Below are 18,658 nucleotides of genomic sequence, written 5' to 3'. Positions count from 1 at the left end.
TTAAATCCATCTTGCCAATTGCATAAAATAAATAGAAAGGACCAAAGCTCTTCTCTGGTGATGTTATTGTCCAAACCAAGGTACTAATTGCATTGATAATCTAATACACACTCCTCATCTCCAAAAGCTAAAAAAGTTTAACCTACTCTACCATTGCTTTGTCCCATAGCTCTTCTTCACATGTGATGCTGAGTTTTTAACGTAATGCTCAGATTTGTCTAATCTAAAGGTGTCAATTATGATCGTTCCTTTTTACTAACCATCATTTCTAATGTAGGAGATGGTTAATAAACTTTATGAAACAGAGTGCATGATCTTATGAAGAGAGCAAAGAACAGAGCATTATTAGTTGCTTTAATTACAGTGTGGGTGTCATCCATTGTTAATAGTAGACAATGGCCATGCTCTTGTCATTCTTTTCACACAGCACTGCTAGGATGGATCTGATCATATGCAGGACTAGTTGCATGAATTTTTGTTACAGTTGGTGTTACATGCATCCAATAAAATGCTGCTAAGTGAACTGATGAACCAAATTCCTGCATTCTGATCTGCAGACAAACTGTTTCTCTGAAAAGGCAGTTGGCTCGTTACTCAGAGATATATATAAACCATTCCACCCACCATTTTTACTTCACATACTTAGATTTCCAGAATCCCAAGACCCTCTCTCTCTCTCTCTCTCTCTCTCTCTCTACAGGGAATTCCTCTCTCTCTCCAGAAGGAATTCCTCTGGATATGACCACACCACCATCGCCTCAGAAGTCGAATCCTTCTTTGCGCCATGGCTTCTTCCACTGCTCCACCGTCGCAGGGTCAGGGAATCCAAAGGCAAGACATCCAGGCCGCCATGGCCAAGGCCATGGAGCTTAGAGCCATCCACGCGGCGCTCCTCCAAGGGACGACCGGTAGCCCCGCTGTCCTGAGGCTTCCGCCGACTGCTTCCCCTTCTCTATCCAGGGTTTCCCACCAGTTCTCCGGAGAGGATTACCCCGTCTTCACGCCGGTGAGGCTCTTGTTGCTCTTGGTTGGGTTCTTTTCCTTATGATGGACATGTGGGTTTTTGGTTTTGGGGTCAGACGATTTGACCTCTGTCATAAAAGGTGGATGCTTGGTGGGGTTTTGATGGAAGCTTACTTGATTTCTTGGTCTATCGTGTACCATTATCTTCTAGGCTTATTGTTCTTTTGCTCTTCTTGGACTGGTAAAGCTACCCTCTTATCCCTTTTGCAAAGTTCTTGGTTAATGGAATTGTCATTGGAACCTCAGGAGAGTTTTACCTACTTTCCCTCTTATCCTTTTGAAGGTGATGTATTTTAGTTTCTTTATTTCTTTTCTTTTTTTTTTCCTTCTTCTTCATTCACTCATGCACCATTTTAATATGGCTTGGTTTGGTATATGATGACAAAATTATTTAATCCCCCTAGGTTTGTCGGAATCTCTATGTTTTACCTACGGTGTCGTTTTAGGCTCAGCATAGGGGCTCTTCTTCCTGATGAACTTAGTGGATCTACTGTAGTTGTAAGATATCACGAAAGAAATCTAAATGGGGACAGCATTCTTAAGTATTATTATGGAAAAGATCTTACATGCGACAATAGACAATTTATTTACTTTCCTTGTCCTTCTCTTCTGTACGAAAACATCTTTATCTTGTGCTCTCTTTTTAGAGTATCTTACTCTATTTCTTCCATGGCATACTGTATACTGAAAATAAGCATTTAATTAGAAGAAAAGGCTCTTTTTTTTTCCTTCCTCTACTTCAGCTAACCTACTCCCACAGGCATGGATTTGTAAATGACTTTCTTCTTTATATTATCTACTAAAGATTACCTTGATTGAGATGATTATTAACCCAATACCAATGCTAAACAAGAGTGCTTTAACAAGCTGCATAAGTGTTGTAAGTTTATAAACAGTTATCTTTATGCCAAGCATTGTGTGCATTTCTCACCTAGTCCATTTAATCCTTGCTCTCCGACTTCAATCACAAAAGTGTTGGAAATATATGAACTAGAGGTTTCTGATTATGCCAACCATCAGTGCTTTCCTACATATATGTCCCAATTTTCATTTGCCCGATGTTGCTGGATTTAGTTCTTCCATGTAACTTGCACTGGACATATTGTTGAATACCAGTGGGTAGTAATGCTTATGGAATAAAGTTGAGGTGGAGAGCTTCAAGCATATATAAACTAGGGATTAACAAATCCTTGTTGATTGGAGATGCTGTTATTATCTTCTAAAAATAGTTTTTCTTGTTTGTTTGATGTTGACAGAGTTATGAAGAACAACCCTTACCTGGAATTAACTATATTCATCCAGAGAACCGGAGCTTGTCAGAAATTTGGAGTGCCGTTGGTTTAGAAGGAGAAGGTCAAGAAGATGAAGCAGCTATCTTTGATTATAAAAATATGAATAAGTTTTCTTCCTCAAATAGTGAGGCACATATTTGCTCTGCAAATGACCATTTGTCTACTAGAAGTTCATGCATGAACCACCAATTCCTTTTGCAAACTGCACCCTCATCTGATAGTATCCTCAAATCTTCCAGTAGAAGGACCAATTCGGGAGAATTTAAAGCGGTCACAACGTGCAACACATGCAAGCCAGCAACAATCAGTAGGGAGGCAGAAAGTGACTTCAAGAGCCTCAAGAATGTCGGCAACAAAGTGCCACTGCCCAAAAATCAGCCACCAGCACAGTCACATACAAAGCACAAAGGACAAATTCTTTCATGGTTGTTTCCTAAATCGAAAAAGAAACCAAAATCGGAGATGTCACCAAACACAATAGAATCTGAAGACATGTCCCAGCTTCTGAAAGAGTTTGGAGTGTTTTCACTTGAATCGCTCAAAAAAGAGTTGATTGAGGCTAATGAGAATAGGGATGCTGCACTTGCTGAAGTTGCAGAAATGAAATCTTCACTGGGACAACTGACTGACAAGCTAATGAGTCTAGAGTCATACTGTGAAGAACTGAAGAAGGCTCTCAAACAAGCAGTACACACAAAGAATACCCAGGTTCTGGATAGGCCTAATCTGTCAAAAAGAACAAAATCCGTAAGCAGAGACAATCCAATGCCCGTCAGCCATGAAGTAATGGTGGAAGGCTTCTTGCAAATAGTATCAGAAGCTAGGCTCTCTGTCAAACAGTTTTGCAAGGCACTTATTTTCCAGATTGAAGAAACTGATGGCGAACTGATGGAGAAGCTAAATTTGGTTCTCCAGCCACATCAAATGACACTAAACAATAAGTACTCAAAGGGTGTAATGTATCATTTGGAAGCTCTTATAAACCAATCTCTCTACCAGGACTTTGAGAACAGCGCGTTTCAGAAGAATGGCTCACCAAAATTTCTAGACCCCAAGGAAGATCGCCAAGAGAACTTTTCATCTTTTGTTGCACTACGGAACCTAAGCTGGAATGAGGTCTTGCGGAAGGGCACGAAATATTACAGCGAAGACTTCAGTAGGTTTTGTGATCAAAAGATGAGTTGCATTGTCTCCACTCTGAATTGGTCTCGGCCCTGGCCAGAGCAGCTCCTCCAATGCTTCTTTGTCGCTGGCAAATGCATTTGGCTGCTCCATCTGCTAGCTTTCTCCTTCAACCCACCATTGGCAATCTTGCGGGTCGAGGAGAACAGAGACTTTGATCCTACCTATATGGAAGACATCCTCTTAGAGAGGAACAGAACACATGCCCCAGCTCGAGTCAAGATTATGGTAATGCCAGGATTCTATGTCCAAGATAGGGTGCTGAGATGCAAGGTTCTCTGCAGGTACCGCTCTGTAGCATAACTATTTACATCCATTAACTTTCTTTACACCAACATTTTTAGGCGTTTTACAGCTACCAAAGCTGAACCAATGATTGTACTTTTTTTAATTTTTTTTTTCCGGTTGGAATTATAGTTGTGAGAAACGGTTGATATCTGGACTGTTCTACTGTATGCTTTGCAGATAGAGCAAGAGTACATGTTTTTTTTTAACCCCCCAATGACTACTTTGCGTGTATCTCTTTTGAACCAGTTGGAGTGATTTTTAACTGGAGATAATATAATCACTTCAGTTTAATTATGTTGCAACAATTCTCAGGCATTTCTAAAGTGTTATCGTTCTTTATGCTGAATCTTTTACCAAGCACTATTATTTTAAAATAGAGTCCGAACTAAATTCGATGTTAATATTCACGAAACAACCTCCAAATTCTTCTTTTTCCCCACTCCACTCTCAATGAGCGTTCGATTTATTGACTTTAGCAATCATGCGACGATCACCAATCCCCAATTCAGTTTCATCAAGAAAGGCATCAAATTGGTTGATCATAAATCAAATTTACATCCACAGTGCTCCTAACACTAGATTTTCGCAATACATTAACCTGTAACAAAACAAGAGAAACACGGATCAAACGATAGCCTGCTAGGATTTGTTAACGATAAGCATCAAGCGCGCTCCCCACGGATGCGACGAGCGAGCTGGATGTCTTTGGGCATGATGGTAACGCGCTTGGCGTGGATGGCGCAGAGATTGGTGTCCTCAAAGAGCCCCACCAAGTACGCCTCCGCCGCCTCCTGCAGAGCCGCCACCGCCGAGCTCTGGAATCGGAGATCCGTCTTGAAATCCTGGGCGATCTCACGCACCAAACGCTGGAATGGAAGCTTCCGGATCAAAAGCTCTGTGCTCTTCTGGTACTTACGGATCTCACGCAGAGCTACCGTACCGGGACGGAATCGGTGAGGCTTCTTCACGCCGCCCGTCGCGGGCGCCGACTTCCGAGCTGCCTTCGTCGCCAGCTGCTTCCGGGGAGCCTTCCCGCCGGTCGACTTACGGGCCGTTTGCTTCGTACGAGCCATCGACGAGATTCGATTAGGTTAGCTTGGGTTTCTTTAGCTTCTAAGGGCGAGTCTGAGATTGTGATGGAGAAGACGATGAGATTGGGGAGTATTTGTAGGAGAAAAGAGAAGCGGGAAAGAGAGCGGGAGGAAATTTGGTTTCATAAAACGGGCCAGTGGCCGTCCGATCTGAAGTAAACAACGTGTAGGATTTATCAAAATGGAGCACACGGATCGCCGCGGTGGCATATATGAATACAAGTAATGAGACACGTGCCGAGGAGCACGTGAGTTTGATTTCTCTGGGCTCTAAATCGGATATCTTGGGCTGGGCCGTTCAAGTATTAAGACTAAGCTATAGTATACAGTATAGACTCCATCCAAAGTGAATTCTTTCTCATAGATTAACAAAACTCATTTCCTCGCAATTGCAGTGTAACCTCTATTAAACCGTCACCTTGTTAAGAATCTATTAACAGCTTGTGTTACATACTACCATGGATGAAAATGACATATATATATATATAGTTAGAAACGTATGACAACAAAATTTGCTTTACTATAATGAATGATGATATAGGCCGATCAATAACAGTTCCTCCAGAATACAACGAAATGACTCGTAGTCTCGTAGATTAAGACCACACCTATGTACATGGAAAACAAGAGTTATATGATGTTCACACCCAGTTGTTCTGCGGGGAGAAATCATAGAATCTGAAGGACACATCCCCAGCAGTATCCCTCTCTATCTTACCCTGAGATTCATCATCCAGAACTAAGGTAGGAGGCAGTTCAGCCATCACCATTGGTTGTGGCGGAGGTAATGATGGACGCATTGTCGCGCAGCTCGGTATAGAAGGGCGCTTCGTTGTTTCGATCAGATCTACTGGCTTCTCCCACATGAGGACATGCAGCAGGATCGGTCGCAGCGCATAGCGATGCAGCGATAGCTTCTGGCTAAGGGAGATGGTGTCGAAGCACCGGATGGCTCCTGAGGACGATACCATCCAGGGGAGGACTTTCTCGTTCGACACCCTTGAGATCACCAGGATCTTAGATGCCTCTTTTGCTTCTTTGTACAGATCTCTAAGCCCTGACCGGGTCGAAGGGAGCTCATTATCCTTATCGTCCTCAATCACCGATAAAATGTAGATAAAACCCTGCAATCATATACAGGCCATCAGAAGATATGTTCATAAATAGAATTCTAAGAGATGTACGTTGCTAAGAAAAAGAACCTCTTCAGTGCGGCTAATGGCAAATCCAAGCCTACTGTCGCCTTCTTGAAGCCTAATTTCCACTAGCATTTCTCCAGCCGCAGGTGTGTACCAAAGCCGAACTGCCTTCACCACTCCAATGTCCAGACCATGGTAGTCCTCAAAGCCATAAAGGCTAGCATTTCCAAGATTTGAAAGGTCGGATAGTGATCCCGAATTCACAGTCGAAGAGGCTGTCTCTCCTGATATCTTCACAAGAAAATCATAACATGTATGAGCATCCAGACTTCGTTGTAGAATTTGTAGCTCGACAATTCTGAAATTAAATTAGTAATTATTGCAGCTCTTTCTCTCATGTACCTTAGTAAGAAGAGCCTCAGTCTGTACATTCATGAACTCAATGGGGACCCCAGAGGACTGAGAGGAATGGAGCCATGCGCTTGCCCGAGCTAAGGTGTCTTCCATAGTGTTGTAGCGAGAAGCAGCAGCATCCAGTGCCTTGGGAAGGATAAGCATGGAGAGGAAGCTACTGGAGTTTGGTATGGACAGTGATTCCCTCATCTTCTTCTCCCACGGGTATGCGACGTATCCATCCTGGAGCTGGGCCTTGCTCAGTGCACATACTACTCTCGAGCTCCTTGAGCCTTAACAAGAATGTTTATTTTATATCAGAGCAGGGTTCAGGAAAAAAAAAAAACTCTAATAGGTATTCTACAACTTCCACTCCTCTGTTCATTTCTCGGCAAATTAGCTGACTAATGGATGGCAAAAACAATATCAGAATTAGAAGGATGATATTCCATCCCAATCCATCAACTTGAAGTTAACCATTTGTTCTGACTCAAATGACAAACAGGTAATGATGAAGTGTTGTTTCCTAATTCCTATATTTTTCTTTTTCATGATAAGATTAGCTAACAAGGTTCTGAGCACGAGTCTTGAAATGCGACAATTATGCTGCTTAAGAAAGACTCTTGATAAACAGGTCTGTCCAACAAATCGTCTTTTACTATGATATTAAAAGGCTTTCTAGTGTAATTCGATTTGCAAGAAACTCTACAGTCCCCTGATTAATGTTCTCCTTACTGATCACAGAGGTTCATCTTCTAATGGAATCGTCATTTAACTTCAAAATATGACCAACTTATGATGTCTAGTATCTTGCTGAGCAGAGATGATAGAATACTATCAAACAGAATCATATAACTGCTGATCCCGTAATCCAGAACAATACGGATTCACAGGCCTTAGCTCAAGGCATAATTAACCTCGAACCATCAAGATTCTCGGGTTAATTAAACAAGATTACAAGAGGTACAATAGCATCTTAATAGATGTCAGCACTTGTCCAATTAACGTCGTACAAATATGAATCCAATCACCCTTCAAAATGTTATCAGTCAGTCTTAGATTATTCATAAGAGCAAAATAACCTAAAATCCTAAACTACAAGGCATATGTATCATAAGCCATAAGAGTGGAAAGACCGGTTTTACTAACATAATTCGTTAGTAGCAGACAATTAATATTGAGAATTTAAAACAATAACTCAGCTTCAGCTTACCTTGTAACGCGATGCACTCGCTCTCCATGCGATCTACGAATCCGACGGCGTAGTTCGGGTCGTGGATGGATCGCACCACATACTGCCGCTTCCCGGCCGGCTCGTTCGGCACGACGCAAGCCTGGAGCTCCACGTACTCGCTCGGTCCCCTGCGCACCCTCACCTCGATCGACGTGTCCCCACGCTTGAACGCTGCGTGGAGAAGCTTCATGACCCCACCCTTCCCGCTCTTAAACGGTGACCTCACAGCCGGTGACCCTCGTATCTTTATCTCCTCCACCACGTCCCCCGTTTGAAGCATATCTCCTCCCCATTCCTCCGCCTTCGAGCTCCCCGCGACGCACTCGATCGCCACCACCGGTGTGCCATCAGACGGCTGTGATCGCTCCATTTCGGACTACCCCCTCTCCCTCCTCTCTCTTTCTCTCTCTCTCTCTGACACACACACACACACGCACGTCGCGCAATTTTAGTAGAATCCTGCCATTGGAGTGGAGGATTCTACTGAGGCAGTGGCGGAATCTCCAAATCCGACGGCGGAGGGCAGAGGTATGAACTTTACGCCATTCTTAATCCCCCAATTAGATTAAAACCTTTCCTCTCCCCACGTTTAGCGGATCGCGACGAGGTCGTCCACGTGGAACCTCGTTGGGATCGAGGCCGGGCCGAACCTGGATGAGGATCTAGTGCGATTCCTCCACGACAACCGAGGAGGAGGAGGAGGAGGAGGAGGAGGAGGAGGAGGCGATCCCAGAACCCTAACCCCCCACGACCCTAATTAATGGAGATTCTAAGCAGCCTCGCGCTTAGATTCTTGATCGAGGAGGAGGAAGAGGGAGAGGAGAGGTATTAATAAATTTCGCAAAAACTGCGCGGGGATTAAGAAAGAATTTAAGAGGTCGTTGTCGTGGAAACAGGCATCCATCCATCCAGTAAGGAATCGAAGGTCTCGCGTTCCAATTCGGTGCATCTGGACCGATGAATGCTGGGCTGGATTATAGGGACCCACCTCGGAAAGGGTTGGCGAAGTACTCGGAATCGAAACACGGTTTCGGAGAATTTAAAAGGCCTGATTCGCGAATCCTGACCGTTTGGTTGGTGGACTTCCCAAAAGAATCTTTTATCTATGAAGGCAAGTGAGAAGAGTTAGTTTCTACTTTCTAGAATATGAGGCGCGGAAAGTGGACGGTTACGTCCAAATTGGCGTCCACCAGACGGCTAAATTAAATTCATCCGCACAGATATTTCTATGCGGATCCCATGTTTATCATCATATAAAAATCACCTTTTACAAAACCCCCCCAAAAAAAAAAATTGTTCTCCAAAATATAATGGATGAGATAGCGAGTGAGGTATGTTGGAACAATTACAGTGCTTTAATTGGCGAATGATGAATCCTTTTAATAGACAAGAGGTATTTATGGAGCAATCAATTAGGGTCGGAACGTGGACGTCAATTTAACCTTTGATGTGACGTGGCATAAGTACCCACTTGCATCTTAATTGAGGCGGCTTGGCTCTTATCTAAGAAGTGAGAACGTCTAATTCTTCAGCGGTCAATGCTTTAGCGTTTTAAATTGCTGGGAAAAAAAGAAAACTTAGTGGACAGTAGGAAAATGATACACTTCGTAGGGGTTTCTTAGTTTTGCAAGAAAAAAAAAACAGTATGCTGACATGCCGGGTTCCTACTCGCTGGCGCGTTCTAAAAAGTCTTCGTTAGCTTGATAATGAGAGCGAATTAAAGAATAACGAAGGGAAAACAAAGAGGACTCTGTCTCGATCGTTGGACGAATGGCGCATCATCACATTCGTATTCCATCATCGCGGAGACTGAGGAAGGAGCTGCACATTAAAAAAATAAAAGAATAATAGCGAGATCGTTTGTTAGATCCATAGATTGGAAAAGAGAATAATAATAGAAACGTTCTCGGATATGCAACCTATATTATTAAGCTTTATCTTTCTCACGGATGCTTATCCCATCTCTTATTCCTAATCAGATTAGCGTAGGATAACCTGTTAAGATGGTGTACTATTTGAATAGGATTAACTTCTATTATATGATTAATTTGTCTACGTATAACGGCCGAATTAATTGGTTTCCACTTGGTTCATCTCTCCTCTTAACAGTGCCAGCAATCCATGAAGAAGAAGATCCACTTCCAATGGCCCGTGGTCTGATCTCAACTATGACCTCATGATAGGAATCACCTAGAAGATGCCGCCACGCGATCAAGCTTCGCTTCCGCTCTGTTTGCTCCTCTTAGTCTTTATTTAATCCCCAAAACGCTATGCATTGGCTCTCAGCAAGGCAATCGTCGTGTCTCCCTTCCTAACCCCCTTATTTGAGTCAAAGTCAACCACTCTTACGTCACTAACCCTGGCAATCGTCAGATGTGAAAATTCACCTTCTTACACAACCCCGCGTCATACTTGGTAGCCTACTGTCACAGACCACATAGACATTAACTTTTTGAGTTGCAAATTCGAGTTAACCATTCACTTCCCAAGTACTATAAAACACACTAACAACAATAAAATTTAAAGGGGTAAGATAGCCTCAGAGGATAAGGTAAATACTATTTGACCAGTGGTACTTTAATTGCATAGTTAGTTCATATAATACTTCTCTATAATTCTCATATACTACTAAGTTCAAACATTTATAGATCCACCGGAGGGTTCAATCTTATGGAGCATTACTTTTGTTTTAAAATAAGTCATTTGATTTTTGGCCATTGTCTGAAGGATCACTGCAGATGATAGTAATATTTTGATCCCAATATGATTTTTATAAGGAGCAGTTGGCAACCTGTTCAATGGACTCAAAAAACTCTAAATATAATAGAGCCGACGTTACGAACAAAATAGTTCTTACACTACGCTCAAGGCAGTGAGAGGGATTGGAAATTCCTCGATATTATCCCTTCCTAAAGTTACCCTGTCTGCGACGTCGTCTTCCACGACGAAAAATTCTACATGATCGACAGGAGGAATAAATTCTATTGTTTTGTCTTCAACACTGGACCTTTTCCGCCGCCGACGATCACCAGCCATTTCACGTGGCCAGAAATGCAGTACCACGACGCCGTGTGGGCGTCTGGTATCCTCCGGTGAACTTATTCTGATGGTGAAAAGAAAAGACTACTTAACAAGGAATTATAACTTGATCTTCGTTACCCAAGATTTTACCGTCGATAGGTTTTGTCCAGTGAGCGGTCGTTGGATATGGGTCAGTGATTTTAAGTGATTAGGCTTTGTTTATATCAAGCAACTACTCCATGGCTCTGCTCCTTGCTAATATACTGCATTTCATTAGTTAGTTCCTTAATTCATTGATTTTTTTTCTTTTTCTATTTTGATAAAAGTTGTTCAGATTTTGGCCGATGAGTTCTAGCAGGCGTCGAGCTGGCAGCCCAGTTAAATACCCTTCAATATGATCCGCTCGAAACCCTGTTTCAACTAACAAGATTGATATCTCTCTCAACTGAAGCACCTAATAGTGTCATCATAAACCATCTCTCTCGTCATCTCCTATCAACTATGGCAGGAATTTTGGAGGAAGAAAAAGAAGAAAAACAAAGCCTATCTGCTTCCACTTCCGCTTTGTCTGCACCTTGTAGTCTTCTCTCATTTCGTCAGAATCACTTCTCGCCCCCATCGCACCTTGTCCCTCTCCCTCTCCCCGTCTCCTCTTCTTTCTGTGGAAAGCTCTGCGCCGGCTCTCAGGAAGGCTTTCTCATCCTCATCGACGAACACAACTTCAACTGAAACCTCCTCAACCCCCTCACCGGAGCGCAAGTCCGCCACCCATCCTGCCCCCACCAACCTGGCGAAAGAGTTCGAGCACTTTCATCGTTCCAAATTCGCCTCCTCCTACCAGACTACCGACGATGATTTCCTCATCATCGTCGTCCCACACTGAGAGATCGGCCTATCATATGCTCGAGCCGGTGACGACGACTGGAAAGTATTCCCATTCCTTCTTGATATGGCAGCTTGTGCGGCGTCGTCTTCCACGACGGGAAGTTCTACGGGATTGACTATTGCCATGTATTATACTCTTTCGAATTCAGCACCAGACCTTCGGCGGCCGTCATAGTGATCAAGATTAAGACAGCTCCCTCATGTTTCCCGAGTTCGATCAACAAAATACGTACGACAAGTTTTTGGTGCACTCCGGTGGAGATATTCTGTTAGTGGAGAGAAAGATCAGACGATACAGCCCGTAGCTTGTGACGTATCCATCGGATCATATCATGAGGTTTTGTCTAGACAGCAATGAACTGGAATCCATTAATGAATCGAGCTTTGTTTATCGCAAACAGCTACATCATGTCTATGTCAGTCAAAGATGTTCCGAAACTCAGACCCAACTGCATTTACTTTTTACGGAATGGTGTCTCCCCATGGAAAGTCCGTGTTCAATATAGGAGACAAAAACATCAAGGTTTGGAATCCTCCTCGTTCTCCTGTTTGGTTTTTGGTTTTATGCCTTCACTATCACAAAGGAGATCCAGTTGAAAGAAAGTTCAATAAACAGTCGAAAAGCTTTCATGATAGCTTTAATTTCTTTAGCTTACTTAGTTCTGGATTTGTATTACAAATGCACATGCAAATGGACTTGAATACTGTAACACCCCAAAATTTAAAAAAAAAAAAATCCCGTGACGAGCGCGTGCATCACAGGCACCAGCCACCCCACCCCCCGCCGCGTCCTCTCTTCTCCTTCTTCTTCCCTTTCCCTTGCCGTGCACGCTACCCTCCCCTCACCTCCATTAATCCCCACCTTCCCCTCCTTGACTGCGCCTTTCTCCACCTCACTACATCTTCCTCTTCTCTCTCTCGGGTTGCCGAAGCCAGAGCCGACGAAATGCCATTGCCGACGAAGCCGAGCGCGCGGATCGCGGTAAGCCTCAACCCCGTTAAATTCGGTAGTTAGTTCCTTCTCGTAATCAACCTCGGCGACCGATGGCCTCGCGTCCGGCCGCGAGTCCGAGGGCTCCGGTGGACGGAGAGAAACCCCCTCCCTAGGACAGCTTCGGGCCCTTGGTGATGGGGGAGGATGAACTCCCCATGGCCGCCGGCCATGGAGCGCGATCGTCGCCGTCGGGTCCACCTCCTTCCCCTTTCTTTTTTTTCCCTTTTTCCCCTTTCACTTACCCGTCGGTCTCGTGGCCGTCGTCGGCCTTGTGCTGCGCCGCCGGCCTCGTGTTGCGCTACCCGCAGCCCCGCAACCCTGTGGATCCCTCTCTCCGCCTCGATCTCCTTCCCTCGGGAGGAGATGGGGTGGAAGGGTGGGAGTTTAGTTAACCCACCAGCTCGATTTTGGTGGGATTAGTTAATCCCCACCCATTCCCCCTTAGTGGGCTGCAGTGGTCTACAGCCCACTAAGCTAGTTTTGGGTAGGCTGCAGACCGCAGCCCACTAGCTTGATTTTGGTGGGCTACGGTTGGACTGCAGCCTATAGCAAGCCTGGGTGGACTGTGGTTGGACCCCTAGCCCACCTCTCGCAACCATGTGGGTTGTAGTTGGACTGCAACTCACCAAGGCCCTCTTGCTTCTTGGGTGGGGTTTAAGCCTACCCATTGTCTCTAGCCTAGCCCATTTGGGGCCATTCGGACCCTATAACCTTGTCTATCTTTTTCACTTGATTTAGTTAGCCCGATCCTCGTAATGACAATTTAGTATCATGTGAATTTTTAGGATAACATAAGATAATTAATTCTATTAGTTCGCTAATCTTACGGCTTACTTGCGTGAATTAATAGGATTGACATCGCGTGAGGGAGATTTTGGGATTCCGGAGGAGCATACTAGCTGACGAGATTTAGTATGGTTATACAAATCTAGAATAATATAATTACAGTCATTATACTTGTCATGACACTTTATAAAATGTCGGTATTAATGCATGCATTTAGTACACCATGTTATATCTTTGTATATGCAGTTATTGATAATTTGCTCATCATAATATTATGAGAATATTAATGTGGCATAAACATTAGTGTGATAATGCTTTACATATATCCTGTATGGTATACCATTGCATAGATGTATAATTGTTGTGAATATATAATGTAACGATCACGATGACTATGACATGCTTTATACACTTATACACACTGCACCACTTACACCTATCATTAGTAGTCGGATTCTGATTAGGCAGTACCCTTACTCACTCAGCTCAGGGTTAAGGGTAGAGTGTATTTTATATGACTATACCATTAGCGGCCTACACCTGAGGTCGGGAGCCTGTGTGACATTTAGGTAGTTATATTGCATAGTCAGGACTAGATTATGATGATAGAAGAACATGATTGCGATGCAGAGATATAACTCTAGCGGTACCCGACGACGCAGGGTTAGGGCGTATGTTGACGAGCCGAGGGCTCCCGATTCTCCCGTTGAGAGCGGTGATGATTTAGAGAGAGTGAGATATGGGCTTACGACTGGGGTCCTTAGTCTGATGGCCACAGACAACCGGTCACTTGTAGTGTCGCCATACACGTGTAGGTGGCATTACCGCTAGATATATATATATCCCCCCTCGATGTATGAGATGATGGATGATTATGTGATGGATGATTGTTTCTTAAGAGTATTTACCATGTGTGGTGAATAGCTCGGTGAGCAATGAGAAGTATAATTAATGCTTTAGTAGGCATAAGATGACTAAACTACTCTTTTATTGCTATACATGATATGTAAACACTATGATTGAGATGTGTACGAATAAGAGAGTGCATCAAGCTTTATATCTATATGGACTTATCCTGATACGCTAAGAACTAGCATGTTCCAAGATAGTGACTGATAATCTTTATCGATTGTATTGATTTAGTAACTCATGTTAAGCCATCTCAACAAGTATATTGCTACTGCTAGCAAATATAGGCATACCATGCATATACACATGCGATGTCATTATTTTAGATGGTATAGATCCTACTCGCTGGGCTGTAAGCTCACCACCTCTTGGTGGCATTATTTCAAAGCTAGGGGACGCAGGTGCGGGTAGCGAGGAGTAGCTGCTTTTCTTTTCTGTATGTCTTCTAGTTGTATTAAGCCTATGCGAGAGCGTTATAATTGATGATGTATTTTGAACTTTAGTATTATATTTTGAATGTATATTTGGAAGGCTTGTTGTGGCCTATGGAACTTGTATCCGGACTCTTATGGTTGAGTTTAATTATAGTGAATTTGTGCTGTTGTGTACCTTGTGAAATCCTTGTACTGACAGGTCATATGATGCACCGCGTGGGAGAATTTACCCACGCGGTTTACACGTGTATTTGGAGGTTTAAATGTTTCATATACATGTCGGTCTGTCATTCAATTGTTAAAATGAAGGATTTATTAATGTATGAGCTAATTAATGCTAAGAATGTTGTTTTTCTGTATAATCCTGGCATACAAATTCACATAAATAGATGACAAAAGAAACAAAAGAAAGTCTACCTTCCAAAATGACGAGGATAAGAAGAAAAACTTGTCATCGTATTACTGGAAGTGGATAAACTAAATGCTAGCTTTGACAAGCATAATAGATATTATATTGTTGGAGTGCGCTTGTTCAGTTGTTCTTCAGCCTGCTCATAGAAAGTCTAACTGACATCTAGAAATTATGATATTGTGATTGAATGATGAGAAGATTGCACACAAAAAAATAGGGAGAGAGAGAGATACACTTTCAAGTATATTACTGTTTTATACGATGGCAGGGCCTTCTCATGCAGCACCTGGAATGGCCCTAAATTTACAGAGGTTGAGACAGTATTTAACCTACTACAAATGCAGAAGAACCCATAACAAAAGAATAAAGAAGCAATCAGGCTAGGTCCTCTTCCGTAGCGACATTGGAATGGCCCTAAGGATACAAAGATGAGAACAGACTCAAAGAACCCTATGCCTCAGCAGAAACTCGGGTAAAAGGAATCAAAGAAGGCAGCTAACTGACACTTTCAGAAGAACATTGGAAAAGGAAATAACCAAGCCATCATCAGATGATGAATCCCATACGCAGCGAAACGAAATGTTTCCCTCATCGCATGGACAGAAGTGTGCTCCTCTGAGTTGCCTTCTTTGGAGGAGCTACCTTTGGAGATCTCTTCAGATTTTCCATCACAATCCTTTCTATCTCATCAATGGAGCTTGATAACTTCCTCTCAAAGGCAGTTTTGTTCAGATCAGTGGGGGAAGGATTGATGGAAACAGATGCAGTCTGCAGTGATTGGTCAGCAAACGGAACCAAATCAGGAGAGCTACAGGTCAGCAGCAGCTCAGTTTGAGAAGCGGCAGTGTTTGCAACAGTTGGACCTGAAGAGTTATCAGAAACAATTGATTGGTTGTCTTGAATTGGTGGAGTCTGACTTGAAACATTTGATTCCTCTGGTGAAGTGGCTGTGACATGTTCAGATGGAGAAGTTACTTCAGGGTTGCGGCTCCTCTGCTGAGCTGCAACTGCCCTTAACCGGCTCCTTCTCCTCTCAACAGCCTAAGTTGATAGGGAAAAAAACATATCTGAAAATCTAGTACATGGGATTATAGAATGTAGAGCTATATAAAGGAGTGTAAGAAAACATGACAAGGCAGTGCAAAGTTTTTAGCTTCATTACAGGAAACCTCCTCATTAGTCCTATATCCAATTCTAGCATTTTGAAACAAATACCAAGAAAAGATTATGATGCAATTAGATTGATTGAAAATTCATGGGAACAAAGAGATGCTGGACTTTCTGGATATCGACACACATATAATTGATCGATAGTGAGCAATGAACATAAGAAAATAATATCTCCATGAGGAATGAAGTAATGTTATCTGACAAACTGAAAATTTTACAAGTAGGGATTTGCTTTGGGCTGATAACAGAAAGCTGGGCTTTCTTAGTGAGTTCTGAAGACATTCATTTTACACTATACAAGCCAAACAAGCCTGGCTAAAAAATTTACTAGTTCAAAATATTACTTTATCCATGCTAGAATTTTGCTTGTCATTTTCTGGCCGGGAAACTGTATTTTGCATAATAAAAAACCACACGTTTCATAAAATCATCACTCCAAAGATTGACATCATATCTCATTCTTTATTTCTCTTACTTGATGTAAATCTTCTCCCAACTAATTTAACTACATTTTAGAGCAACAGCAGACAAAGATCAAAAGAAGAATCCGTAAGGAGCAAAATACCATGTAGATGTCCTAACAAAAGTGATATTTGCTCTCCCATAATCTGAATAGACCTGTACTAAAACTCTCATTATCTCAAAACAATTGAAACTCACAATAATTTCCAGTAAATATGAGGTTGAACTTTTAATCACAATCTCTAAATTAACATCCAATCGCCCATTTCAAGCTGGTAAAAAGACTATCGAACAAATATTTACAAAGGATACACTAGTACACAAAGACTGCAATATACGCAACAGAAAGATGAATTCCTTTCTTAATTCCATCTATCACGACGATCAAAGATATGGAATCAATTAGTAGATACACTACGACAGATGAAGGGATTGAACAAGAACACTAAAAGAATAAAGATCCAAGGAACCAATCCTATCAAGAAACAAGGGTGAGTTCTTCCTTACGTTAACAACCGCCGTGACGTCCCGAAGTGGAGTGCGCGGATACCATTCCGGAAGCGGGCTCTTCCTGGGCCGGGCACGACGGACAGAGACGCCCCACGACGGCGGCACGTTCTCCTTGTTGTCTGTGACCCATACGATACGACCGCGCCTCTGACCCGTCACCGCCGCCAGCGGTGACGACACCCTCCGGATAAAGAAGCCACCGGAGAGCTCCGCTGGCCCTCCTCCATTAATTGCCCAATCCCTCAACTCCGGCATCGTCACCTTCGAGACCCAAATCGGATAACTAAATCAATACAAAAGGAATAAAATCACATGTAAAATCCAAAACAAGTAAAAAAAAACAAGAACAACCCCACCTGATAAAGATCAAGATAAGAAGCAAAAATCCATGAGAAAATTCAAGAAAAGGGGGTTTTGGCCCATTTGAACGCCATTTCTTACCGCAAAAAGCTTCAAATGTTTGCTCTTCTAATTTCCTACTTCGTATTCTCTCGTCTACCTCTTAGGCCAGATCTGACCGCATCGACAGTAGCATCGAAATGGATCGTCGTATTTAAAAAGGAAGGGGAGATCGGGGGAAAGGGTTTCAAACTTTCAAATTTCTGAAATGGGCGGAGAAAAAAAATAATGGAGCTCGAGTTTGAGGTAGTGTGCCGCAGGTACAACGCAATGAAACATCGTCCGAGACATTTCGTTCGAGAGAATGGACGGTTGGATGTGCAATATATAGCGAGGTTAGAATATCGTACGGTTAGATGTCACTGCATTTTTAGTAGAACCAATCCCAGCCGTCTGTTCACTTGTCGTGATAACGTTTCCTTCATGTGGTTAGCACCGACTGAGCACCCGATCGGCGAGCTATCTTACCGCGGAGGCATCCCCCCTCTCTCTCTCTCTCTCTCTCTCTCTCTCTCTCTCTCTCTCTCTCTCTCTCTCTCTCTCTACCTAAGAAGATATGCGTAGAAAGAAGGTTATATTCAAACTTCTAACACAAATCCAAGTGTAAATATGCCAACAACTATACTTGATTGTAACTAAGTTGTCTTTAAAGGACACCAAGGGATTTTAAAGGGACAAAAAAACAAAATTCTTACTAAACATTGTACTTACGCCCTGAGAAATATTTAGGAGTGGATGCTGGAATTGCTGGATATTGGGACACATAGAAATGATTGATAGTGAGTAATGAATATAAGAATATCATATCTCCATGAGGGCTTAAATTTCAGCAAGCAAACCAGGTTGTCCACATTACTCCTGGGCCAAATTAATCCGTAATCCGATGTCCAGTCTCATTCAGGAAAATTCTCCAATTTATTGCAAACATGCACATCATCGGAACAATATGACATCTTAATTTGTTCTTGGCCAACTTCACCACTGTTGTCAAGGACTGACTTCCCAGGAAACCAATTTTATTCAGAAAAGAACAA

At 42.8% G+C, this 18,658-nt stretch overlaps 4 protein-coding genes across 5 annotated transcripts; 1 reads left to right on the top strand and 3 right to left on the bottom strand.

The window, feature by feature from the left end:
- The first annotated feature begins 631 nt into the window (after positions 1-631).
- Positions 632-4,030, top strand: LOC140802766 (IRK-interacting protein). Its single transcript, XM_073158371.1, has 2 exons — positions 632-1,006; positions 2,280-4,030. The coding sequence occupies exons 1-2, from the start codon at positions 785-787 to the stop codon at positions 3,798-3,800; spliced, it is 1,743 nt and encodes a 580-aa protein (XP_073014472.1). The 5' UTR covers positions 632-784; the 3' UTR covers positions 3,801-4,030.
- Positions 4,031-4,294: 264 nt separating this feature from the next.
- Positions 4,295-4,931, bottom strand: LOC140796897 (histone H3.2). The gene has a single exon (XM_073150072.1). It carries the CDS (start codon positions 4,856-4,858, stop codon positions 4,448-4,450), a length of 411 nt encoding a protein of 136 aa, XP_073006173.1. The 5' UTR covers positions 4,859-4,931; the 3' UTR covers positions 4,295-4,447.
- A 445-nt stretch (positions 4,932-5,376) lies between these two features.
- On the bottom strand, positions 5,377-8,484 carry LOC140802307 (uncharacterized). The gene is made up of 4 exons (XM_073157794.1): positions 7,622-8,484; positions 6,418-6,701; positions 6,079-6,306; positions 5,377-6,000 (listed from the first exon to the last, which is right to left on the bottom strand). Exons 1-4 carry the CDS (start codon positions 8,010-8,012, stop codon positions 5,518-5,520), a joined length of 1,386 nt encoding a protein of 461 aa, XP_073013895.1. The 5' UTR covers positions 8,013-8,484; the 3' UTR covers positions 5,377-5,517.
- Positions 8,485-15,297: 6,813 nt separating this feature from the next.
- On the bottom strand, positions 15,298-18,261 carry LOC140795456 (uncharacterized). Of its 2 annotated transcripts, none has more exons than XM_073148015.1 (3): positions 17,667-18,261; positions 17,223-17,508; positions 15,298-16,124 (listed from the first exon to the last, which is right to left on the bottom strand). In XM_073148015.1, the coding sequence occupies exons 2-3, from the start codon at positions 17,478-17,480 to the stop codon at positions 15,672-15,674; spliced, it is 711 nt and encodes a 236-aa protein (XP_073004116.1). In that variant the 5' UTR covers positions 17,481-17,508; positions 17,667-18,261; the 3' UTR covers positions 15,298-15,671. The 2 variants fall into 2 exon arrangements, with proteins under 2 accessions (XP_073004116.1, XP_073004123.1); XM_073148022.1 differs by having other exon boundaries at positions 17,223-17,486; positions 17,667-18,172.
- Between the last annotated feature and the right edge of the window lie 397 nt (positions 18,262-18,658).

Source organism: Typha latifolia, chromosome 1, assembly GCF_019914945.1.
Source record: "Typha latifolia isolate L0001 chromosome 1, TyphaL0001v2, whole genome shotgun sequence".
Classification (NCBI taxonomy): Eukaryota; Viridiplantae; Streptophyta; class Magnoliopsida; order Poales; family Typhaceae; genus Typha; species Typha latifolia.
Note: the sequence above shows the minus strand (reverse complement) of the source record. Positions and strands in the feature narration are given on the sequence as shown.